The 10681-nt window shown below is 54.2% G+C and overlaps 2 protein-coding genes across 2 annotated transcripts; one reads left to right on the forward strand and one right to left on the reverse strand.

Moving 5' to 3' along the window:
* Positions 1-3322: 3322 nt before the first annotated feature.
* Positions 3323-4851, reverse strand: EMC6 (ER membrane protein complex subunit 6). Its single transcript, XM_035027504.1, has 2 exons — positions 4707-4851; positions 3323-4536 (listed from the first exon to the last, which is right to left on the reverse strand). Exon 2 carries the CDS (start codon positions 4496-4498, stop codon positions 4166-4168), a length of 333 nt encoding a protein of 110 aa, XP_034883395.1. The 5' UTR covers positions 4499-4536; positions 4707-4851; the 3' UTR covers positions 3323-4165.
* A 42-nt stretch (positions 4852-4893) lies between these two features.
* Positions 4894-9937, forward strand: TAX1BP3 (Tax1 binding protein 3). Its single transcript, XM_035027511.1, has 4 exons — positions 4894-5099; positions 8036-8155; positions 8552-8629; positions 8940-9937. Exons 1-4 carry the CDS (start codon positions 5061-5063, stop codon positions 9075-9077), a joined length of 375 nt encoding a protein of 124 aa, XP_034883402.1. The 5' UTR covers positions 4894-5060; the 3' UTR covers positions 9078-9937.
* Positions 9938-10681: the final 744 nt, after the last annotated feature.

The raw sequence follows: 10681 nt of genomic DNA on the forward strand, positions 1-10681 counted from the left end.
GGCTAGCTCACTTCTCCCTCTCCCAGCGTCTGAGGAGTCCCTGTGTAAAGCCAAGAGGAGAGACCTAGAACTCATCACTCACTGCTGTCTGATTGCTCAGTAGCAAAGGCCCGGGTGCTGCCCCTGGCCCAGCAAGCCCGGTGCTTTGTCCGCACACCTACCCGGACGCTAGGGAGCATCCTCTTTGGAAGTGCGCTCTCTGGGCCTCCGCCAAGTCAGAAGGGTTTGGTTCTCTGCACACACAGGAGGCGGGAAGCATCCTTCCACTGGAGCCTTTAGAGAGGGTCAGAGGGCAAGCAAGAAGGCTGTGCCCCTGGGGCCAAGAAGCATGGTCCCCCAAACAGGAAGCTTGCTCCTTGTCAAGTAACCTGTCAACAAGCCCACTTGCTCTCTGAATGGAAAGTGAAAAATCCGGGTGATCCACTATGGTGTTCACTTCCTCACTAAGGCAAACCCTAGGGTTTGATAATCTAGCGTGGTACTTTCATGTTCGGGAGGAAGTAAAAAGGGCAGGCGCCTTGGCTGCTTAGGAGTCAGTCTGGTTTGTGTGAACCCGTTTTTGGAATTGCTTGGCAGCGGCCACGTAAATTGGGGAAAGTTATACTATTGGTCTTACCCTGGGATCAGAATGGCTCCCTACAGTACTCATTCAATCGGTAAATATTTATTGGGTACGTATTGTCCGGTGCTGGACTAGATATGGGGACACAGCTGTGAGAAACACAGAAACTGTCCCTGTCCAAGTGTGTGCAGTCTCGGAGGAGGTGAACCTTAGTGGTCACACCTATGACCACAAACTGCATTTTCAGTAAGGGGTAGCCAGAGGTTTCCCCAAGGAAGTGACATGTAAGCTCAAACCTGAAAGCGGTCTAACTAGGCCATGGGGAAGCATTCCAGGTAAGGGAAGCACACGTGTAAAATGAACACCTTGACATGAGAAGGAGTAACTGAGGAACTGGATGGAGACAGTGTGACTGAATCTGATTTTATGAGGCTTTCCTTCCATCCACTGACTTTAATTTTAAGGGTTGCCATTCAGCTTCAGTGTCACAGAGGACTCAGCTTCCAGTCCAGCCAAGCTTTCCAGGTGGCTTCCCCTACACATCCTGGGTCCCGGCTCAGAAAAGCCAGTGACCCCAGTCCAGCTTCTGGATGGTGTTGCACACTGCCAGGTTCCTTGCTGTTGCACAGCCCCCCTCTTTTGTGTGTGTGTGTGCATAATCTCGGTGCATGAGTGGGAGGCTCCTGAATCTTACAGAAACTGGCTTTGAAATGGGAAGTGAAGTGGGAACCCGAGCCCCACTTGGGAAGGCTCCTTCCCTTCAGGGCACCAGTTGCCTCCTCAGGAAGATGAGCATATCAGCCTCTCCAGAGCTCCTTTCCATGCTGACCTTACAGGATCACCTGAACCATCTATGCCTACCCTCAGGCCCTGCCTAAAGCCATCCACCTGGTATTTTCCTCATGATTAAGTCCATGCCTTGGGAGTGCCATGATGCTGGCCAATGGGATCTGTAAACTGGGTGCTACTATCCAGGGGACCAGCCATGAGAGAGCGAAGTGTCCTCACCAGGGCTGACCAGTCATGGCTGCCTTCTTGCCCCCACCACCTCATCAGTTCTTCTCAGTGCTGTAAAGGGGGAACAGGACTTCCTTCAGGTATCTGAGCACCCCAGCTAAGGACTACAGTGCTCTGCAGAGTCCCTAAATCACCCCACTTGGAATGGCATCTTGCATGTCTGAAAAAGGGCTCCACTTGATTACAATCCACCCGCCTAAGTGATGCAACTTTCCTCAGAGCATACTCTCCAGTGGACCCTAGAGTACTGTCTCTTCAAAAGGCACACCTTTCTCCTGGCTGTTTGTTTTCCCTTAGGCCAGTGCACAGAATTAAAGGAGGAAAGATGGCAGCCATTGTCTGGGACCTGCCCTATAAACGTATTCTGATATTTTTATTTGGTTATAAAACAATAAAAGGTTTTAACTTTAAATGTATCTTAATTCTTTTCCCCCCTTCATATCTTCTTGGTCACCCTGTGTTTTAGAGGAAAATGTAAGGAGAAAGTGAGACCAAAAGAGGCAGACACAGGAACAATCAGTGAGCAGTAGATTATGTTCCCTATTATCTTGCAAAGAAATTCAAATGGAAGTAAGGAAACTCTAAATGAGCAAACATTAAAAGGCTAGGAAGGCACCATAAAACTGGTACTTTTTCATTCAATGAGTGTTATCAGATAAAACTCTGGAAAGCATTTGGAATCAAGTTTTTACCTTGTTTTAGGAGTTTATTAAGTTCCCTCAAAATGATATAAAGTCTCTGCAATATTTTTTAAAATAGTGAACATTTCAAACAACCTTACTGCCTAGTGATAAGAGAAATGGTTAAGTAAATCAGCTCACTTATTCCGCACTACCCCCCCATCCAGTAGGACTGCCTCTTTACTCCACATCAGGAATGAACTTTCCCTTTCCATGGAGAGAAAAGCCCTGAGAGGACAGGGAGGTTGAGAAGGATGAGTATGCAAACCATGCTTGTGAGCCTCTTCAGTGGTGTCCTGAGAAAGGGTTTGGAGGTCACTGGGTGAGGGAGGCAAAACTGTGGCCTTACCTGTTTCTTCCCTTTGTGTGCAAGCATGTGGTCCAGAACCCCAAAGCCTTCAGGAGGTCTGAGTCCCAGATTCACCTCTGTTATTGGCCATGGGCCACATACTGTCTGTAAAAGGGGACTTGGATTCAAGCTCAGATCCTCTTCTGATCTGAAACATTCTTTTGAAAAAATCCAAATGTGATCACATCACTTCTGGCTAAAACTTCCAAAAGGCTTCCCCCAATTGCTCTAAGGATTAAGGCCAAAATCTCCACTATAGCCTTCCATGATCTGGTCCAACTACTGGTCCTGGCCTCTTCTCCAACTCTCCATATACAGGCCAAACTCCTTCCTACCCAGTGGTCCTCACACATGTGCTTTCTTGAAAGTAGCCCCTTCTTCATACTTGTTATTCAACTTTGAGGTCTCAAATGTAATTTCCTCAAAGAAGACTTTTTTTTTTTAAAGATTTATTTTGAGCGAGAGATCATGAGCACGCGCGCTAGGGAGGGGGGCAGAGAGAGGGAGAGAAGTAGACTCCCTGCTGAGCTCCTAGCCTGAGGCAGGCTCCATCCCAAGCCTGCCCCCCCCCCCCCCGCCCACCCCAAGATCATGACCTGAGCCGAAATCCAGTCAGACACCTAACTGACTAGGTAATAGGTAATACTGGTCTTCCCAGTTAGACTACAAATTCCATGAGCAACATGTTCACTACTATGACTCTAATGCAGTATGTATTTCTCAAATGTATGTACTTTATTCTAAGATACCCTCTGACAAGCAGGGATCATGGGTTAGCACATAGACAGAAGCATTACACTACACTCTCAACAAGCCCAAAGTTTAGCTTAAATGTCTTCTATTTAATCTCCATTAGACATATTCTAGTAAAAAGCTTGAACGTATTTAAAACAGAAATGACAGCTAGCTGTAACTAGAGGAAATGGAACTGAAGTTCACACCTGAAAGCGGTGGTTACTGAGAGGGGCGGCTGGCATCTGAAAGAGCTATTAAAGACCTGTATTTCAAACTTGGCTCTCTTTCTAGCTGGGCCTCTTAGGGCACAGGTATATTTAACCTGAGCCTCAGACTCATCAATGAGGGATAATAATTATATCGACCCCATGAGGATACTGCTCGAATTAAATGAGGTAACGGGTGTAAAAGGTACAAGGCACAATGCCTGGCATATAGGAAACGCTTAATGTTAACTGTTACTAGTTCTTAGGATGTTAACAGTAAGTTCTCTTTACTTGGGTCCTCTCTGGATGGCCTCCGTGTAAATGCAAGGAAATTACAGAAGGCCAAGACCCAGCCCCAGCTCTCTAGGAGTCAAAATTTGGCGTCTTGCACCACGGCAGACATGGGGTATGAGCGAAGGTACGAAAATACTCCACGAAGTGTCTCACGCTTCATTTAATCTGAAGAATATTACAGGCTCTTCGTCTTCAGATATAAATTATAACGTTACAGAACAAGCAGCGAATTCAGCAATTTAAAAACTAAGTTTACACGGTGTTAATTTCTGGCGACAGTCCTCCCCATCTGTTTTTTCAAAAAAGTCATCCCTGCCCCCATTCAGTAGACGTGCACCATGCCATAGAGGAACGTCCAGAACAGGACGTAGGTGAAGAGGCCTCCGATGAGGCCTCCTGTGAAGAGCGGTCTTCGTGACTTAAAGTATTTGTTCCACCTCCTTCCCGCTTTGAGAATTAAGAGCAGGGAGAGCAGGATGGAGGCAAGCAGGTAGAAGATGAAGCCGTAGAGGCCGCTGAGGCCGAGGATGCCGGCCGTGGCCCCCGACAGCGCTGACACTGAGGTCCGGCAGTAATCCAGGACGGCGGCGTTGCCTCGCACCGCTGCCTCGCTGATGAACGGCGGCCCTTCCCGCTTGGCCACCACAGCGGCCATCGCACGCGCCCGGGCTCAGCCTCTGCCTTTTCGCGGAGCTGCGGAGAAGACCGAGTTGCCAGCGGCCCGCGGCGCCTGGCGAGTTACGTTAGCGCCGCCCCTCCCCCCGGGACTCCCAACATCTCACACCACTCCTGCTTCTCGGACCTTCAAAAGACGCAGAGGAGGCCGAGGGCTCGGGCCGGCCCGCCCAGGCTCACCCAGTTACCTGCAACACGGCGGCGGACACAGACACTTGGCGTCCCGTCAGACGGCCAGCGGCAAAGAGCCTCCCGGCGCCATCTTGCGCTGGAGGTTGCTGGGAGGCCCCACGCTGCGCATGCGCCAAATCCTCGCTCCCGCCCCCTGACGCGGTGCCCACCCCCTCCCCGCCTTTCTACGCTCGCACAGGGACTTCCGGAAGCCGAAGGGCGCTCCGACCGCTGACTGGCTGGGGCTTTGTTAGTATTCATGAAGGGGCGGCCCGAGTCGGGGTGCCTTTGTTAAGCAGGGAGGGCGCGGCTGCTGGGATTTTCGCTGTGGGCTTCCCTGAGCTGGGCTTGGTTTCCAGATTGGGGTCGAGATGTCCTACATCCCGGGCCAGCCGGTCACCGCCGTGGTGGTGAGTGCGCTCGCGGGCTCCTCTCGGTCTTGGCTTAGCCCCAGTTTGCAGATAGGAAAACTGACACCCCGAACAGGTTGACAAAGCGTGGAACCCAGGGCTGTTGCAAACCGGCGGCCAGGGCTCCGGTCCCGGCTCTGTCCCAGCGGGACCGCGGTCTTCCCCAGCCAGGCGACAGAGATGGCCGGGGCGCAAGTTCCCCCGGAACACCCGGAGTCGCGACCAGACCCCGCGCACTGCCGCCGGCTCGTTGGACTCCACCCAGCCGGCAGAGGCGGGAAGGACTGAGGAGAAAAATCCCCAGCTGTGGGAATATCGGGAGAGCGCCCCCTTCCCCGGCCCGAGGCCTCAGCTGGGCAGCGGCGGGGGGCGGGCGCCAGCCCCGACGGCCGCGAGTCGCAGCCTCTGGAATGAGGAAGTGCTTCCTCCCCTGCCGGAGACGCCGCCGCCGCCCAGAGGGAGACGGGGGTGGGTGGGGGGTGGAGGGCTGGAGGTGGCCGGGCCCTGAGTAGCAAGCCGGCCCTTATCCCTCCCGTCCAGCCTTGCTTGCTCGGACCCAGCGCCGCCCGCTCCAGAGTGAAGGCGCACGCAACTGGCTCGCTCCTGCTCCAAACTTTCCCTGGCTCCCCAGCCCTTGGGACAAAGTCCGGGTGCCCCGCCGGGCCCTTGGGGCCTGAGGAGACCAGGCCCTGTGGGGCTAGCTCAGGCCCCTGGCTCTCGCCATTGGCTTGTCTTGGGTGCCAAGTGCTATTAGAGTAGGCAAAGGGAAGGAGAGAGACTGGGACATTAGACTCAGACGCCAGTGCCAAAGCTGAGTGGGGCGTGGAGGCCGACTCCGAGGCGGAGGTGGAGGAACTGAGTTCCAGAGAGAGGTCTGTTCACGTCCAGCCCTAAAGGAAGCCCACAGGAAGAACCCAGATCTCTGAGAAGAAACGCCTGCTGGGCAGGCTTTGGGTCAGATGGAAGTCCCAGGCCTGAGGCCACGGGACCGGCTGCAGTATCTCAGATGGGTGTGCAGGGGAGTCAGGCGCTGACAGGGTGGGAAGTCACTGATTAAAGTGGCATGTGAGGTTGGGCTTAAGAGAACCAGCTCTGGCCTGGGCTACTAAGAAACATTTCTGCACCTGCAGACAGCTGTCCTATGCTTCACCCTGACTGCACCAACCTTGCTTTTCTAGATCCCTAGCTGCCTCAAAGGGGCCAGGTTTGCTTCTTAAATGGGGGTGGGGGAGGAAAGGCGGTGTAGGGGAGGCACAGAAAGGGGCAGTAACCTGCCTGATTGCACCTAGGAAGTCAGTGACAGGGCCTTGTCTTCCAGCCCAAGGGCCTGTACTGCCTTCTAATCTTGAGGGTGGCTCAAAGGTGTGCAAAGGTGTTGGAGGAATTCACACTTTTGGGCACAAGGATCTCGGTCTAGTGGGCTTCAGGGGTCACACTTCCTGCTTCCTCTCTCTCCTGTCCTGGCAGGTTCTCGGGCCTTCCTCAGAACTGTAAGACTGTGCCCTCCCAATTCTTGTTAACACTAGGAACGTGTCTGAACGTGCTGGGTGGGGTTTGGCCTCTCTTGTGTTTTGGATTGGGGATGGGGTAGGGGAGGCTTCCTCCCAGGTCCCTGCCTTATCCCATGTAGTTAATATCTTGAGAATGTTAAAGCCATTTTGGCTTCTCTGAACTCTGGCTCCATAGGTCCATTTGCCTTCTGGACATTTGCCTGGGTGGCTCCTGGCACTCCAAAATGCTTCTTCAGTGTCCCCAGCTGGGAGAGGTTTGTGTTCAGCCAGGCCACTTGGCTGGGTGCTTCCCTTGACTCCTCTCCACCACAAGCGGTCCTCAAATCTGTTGATCTCACTTTCCAAGTAGTCATGTCCCCTGGCCTCCACATCCCATCGCTGGAAGACATCCATTCCCCTCCTAACTGCCCAAATGGTCATTCTAGCATCAAACCTGACCATGACCAACCTTATTTCCGGACTCTTGAGAGCTCTAGTGGGCCCAGAATCAAAGTCAGGTGTTCATACTCCTGTCATTCGAGGCCTGGTTTGAAACTCTTCAGGTCCAGATCAAGTCACTTTGGGTTTTTTTTCTTCCTGTAAACTCAACTTTTGGGGTGGGGTGATCTGGTCTAGCCCCTATGCCCTGGTGACTGGAGGGTGCCTGCTGAGGGCTTTGAAAGGAGCCTAGCAGTTTGGGGACCAGAGCCCCAGAGTACGGTGGGAGAGCTCTAGAACCCTCTTCTGCCTCCTCCACTGCACAAGAGCATGGTCTGGGGCTGACAGAGAAAGCCCCTCCCTCAGGGCCAGCCTCTTGGGCCTGCACTCCACAGCCTTCCTGAGCTAGCCCTAGCCTCACCTCACCTCCCAGTTCCAGTCCTGTAGTGGACACTCATCTCATGGACATATATCCATAGTACCTTCAAGCCTCTGCCTGTCCCTGGACCAGGACAGCCCTTCCTCTCCTTTCTGTGCAAGTGTGAACTTCTCTTTTTTTGGAGCATCTTGCCCTTGACAGGTTTGGCTCAGCAGTGAGCTGCCTCAGCAAGGTACCTGCATTTTTTTTTTCCCCCCAGGGCCTGACCCCTTCTGCCCTGTGTGGCTCCTCCCCTGGGACACAGGCCCCCCATCTATAGCGTCCTGGCTCTTGGACCAGGAGTACATGTTGACTAAGGCTGGTGCCTGAGACTAACAGGAAGGGAACAGAGGCTAGGACAGAAGGTTGCATAGGTGGGTTGTTGTGGCTGAGAACTGAGTCTCAACCTACCCCCCCCCCCCAACGCAAGTCTCCCAGGGTGGTGACCCGCTGGAATTCTGCAGAGGGCCCTGGGCTCCACCCCCTTGGCATGGCTCTGAGCTGGCCCAGCAGCCTGAGGCTGCTGCTGGACAGACCAGATTCATTGCCCACACACCAACCTGCCCCCAACTCCTTTTTTCCTTTGCCAGCAAAGAGTTGAAATTCACAAGCTGCGTCAAGGTGAGAATTTAATACTGGGCTTCAGTATTGGAGGTGGAATTGACCAGGATCCCTCCCAGAATCCATTCTCAGAAGATAAGACAGACAAGGTGAGGGGGACCAGGGTCCTGGGACTTTTCCACTGGGGACAAAGCCCTGAGATGGTGTGGGTCTCTGTTTCTAGGGCCTTCATGGAAGGAACAGACCTGTGTCTTTCAAACAGTCCTAGGAAGGTTTAAGAAATGATAAGTAGGGATGGGGGTGGGGAGTAGACCTCCCAGCCCTAGGAAGACTCACTCAGACAGAGCCCAGGAGGAACAGGAAGAGGCCAGCAGCAGGGGCCAGAGCATGGTGGGGCAGCTCTGTCCTGGCGCAGCCTGTACTGGGGGGCAGACTTGGTGCAGAGTCCGTTGGATGGCTGGGAGTTTGCCATGCTGGGCTTTGCTCTGGGGATAAGGTGCCAGTCCCAGTGACACTGGGGCTTGACCTGGGCTATTTCTTTCCAGGGCATTTATGTCACACGAGTATCTGAAGGAGGCCCTGCTGAAATTGCTGGGCTGCAGATTGGAGACAAGATCATGCAGGTAACACATGTCCCAAAGGAGGAAAACAGGGCTTGGGCCCGAGGGTCTGAAGCACTCGGGGTTAGGGGCTGCCCTTGCCTCCTGAGGCAGCTGGGAGACTCCCTGAAACCGTCAGGAGCGCATGCTGGTGCTGCTCCCAGAGGGGGCGGACTCTCCCCCCCGTGTGCCTCACCTGTGGTGCTTGGCACCCCCAGCCCGGACACATCAGCCTGGGAGCCTGCTTGGGTGACCCAGGACCCCAAAGCCCATCCTGCTTCCAGATCCCAGACGGCAGAGAACTGAGGTAGGCTGTATTTTCTCCTTGGGCCAGGTGAATGGCTGGGACATGACCATGGTCACGCACGACCAAGCCCGGAAGCGGCTCACCAAGCGCTCGGAGGAGGTGGTGCGCCTGCTGGTGACGCGGCAGTCGCTGCAGAAGGCAGTGCAGCAGTCCATGCTGTCCTAGCGGCCCGCCACGGTCCCGGACTCGTGCCTGCCTGCCTGCAGTGACGCCACTTCCACGCTCTGTGTGCCGCTCACCCTGGCTTCTGCTGAGTACTGCGCTCCAGCTCAGAAGGGCCAGAGCTGGTCCCGGAGGCCTGTCCCCGGGACCTGACCCAGCCTTCCTTCCCCACCTCCCGCCACTGGCCCGAGGCTCTGGGACCAGCTCTCGTGCTCAGACACTGAGAATTATCAGTCCGTAGCGACCACAGGCTTGGCCCTCAGACCCTGCTGTGTGGCCTCAGCAATGCCCAAATGGGCGGAAGGCCCCCCACTTCTTGAGAGCCATCACAAAGCTGGGGAATGCCGGCGGGGGCCAGCCTTTCCCACAGAGCCCTGGCTGCAGGGCTTGGCCTGCCCCTGTGTCTCAGCTCTGCAGTGACTGTACCCCATGTTTTTTCCTGCCTTCCCCAGCAGGGACTTGACATACGGCCAGAGGAACTACAGAGCTTGGCCCAAATGGAAGCCAGGCGGGCTCACAGTTGACCCCATCACCCCCCCGCCCCCGAGGGGCACTGGCCTCCCCAGGGTTCACCTGCTCAAAAGATTTAGATGAAGTTCGAGGCTGACATTTCAGGGCAGTTCTCAGGATTGCCATTTCCTTCTGCGCCTGTGGGTTTAACTTTATATTTTTTTAATCACAACTTTGATACAAAAGCATTTTTACCTTACTATTTGGAAATGCCAATTCTACTCTTAAATTTATCTTACTAATTCACACCTGGGAATAACAGCGTTGCTTTGGTTCCTATGGAAATGGGGTAGTATGAAATTGCCCCATACCTGACATCTTGGGCCCAAATAAAACAGTGCTGGAATTCACAAGGGGTTTTTGCTGAGGCACAGGGTAGGGGTGTCTGGGGGTCGATGGTGGCTAGAGCTTTGGTTGTAGGGCTGACTACCCTGGCCCCCAACCACTTCTGAGACGAAGCCCCGCTGATGCCAGGCCTGCCACTTGCTGTGCGGCCAGGGCCGCATCGGTGGGAACATCGGGGAGCACCTTCACTGGAAGGTCCCCTGTGTAACTCAGCTTGTGCTCCACCTGGGAGGGGCTCCTGGGCACTGCGGGGTTCATGGGAAAAACCCCTACCCCCTAAGACTCTTGAGAGCGTACAGTTATCACAGACAGGAGTGGGGCTCCACATTTCCAGAGACTGTGGTCTGATGAGACGGGGCTAAGTTGGAGACCCGCCCGGGGCCTCTGCCTGGCCCAGCACTGGTTGCCCTACCAGCTCTTGGAATTACAGTCATTCGTGGACCCACCCAAAACTGCCAAATCCGGCTTTTCAAAGTTTCAAATCTGAAATCTCCCATTTCTACAATCTCTGCTTTAGGGAAACAAAATCCTAAATTCTCTGATAATTTGGATAGAGGAATCATTGAAAAATAAGACACCCCCCCTTCCCCCTCAGTGAGAGTGCCCTTAACCCATCCAGCCCATGCTCACAACCCCAGCTTGAGGACCATGCCCTGCAGAGACATGGCACCCGTGGGACCCACATGGCCCTGAGCATGCAGGCATCTTGCACTACCCAAGAGGCTTCCCCTGACGAACTGCCAGGTCAGTAC

The sequence above is a fragment of the Mirounga leonina genome, unplaced genomic scaffold (genome assembly GCF_011800145.1).
Source record: "Mirounga leonina isolate KUSES-001 unplaced genomic scaffold, KU_Mleo_1.0 Mir_200, whole genome shotgun sequence".
NCBI lineage: Eukaryota > Metazoa > Chordata > Mammalia > Carnivora > Phocidae > Mirounga > Mirounga leonina.

Bases quoted from the DNA above. Each gene is read 5' to 3' on its own strand.
- TAX1BP3 (XM_035027511.1), top strand. From the start codon at position 5,061: ATGTCCTACATCCCGGGCCAGCCGGTCACCGCCGTGGTG. The intron at 5,100-8,035 runs GTGAGTGCGCTC...TTCCTTTGCCAG, and splicing joins AGCCGGTCACCGCCGTGGTG to CAAAGAGTTGAAATTCACAA. The intron at 8,630-8,939 runs GTAACACATGTC...TCCTTGGGCCAG, and splicing joins TTGGAGACAAGATCATGCAG to GTGAATGGCTGGGACATGAC.
- EMC6 (XM_035027504.1), bottom strand. From the start codon at position 4,498: ATGGCCGCTGTGGTGGCCAAGCGGGAAGGGCCGCCGTTCATCAGCGAG.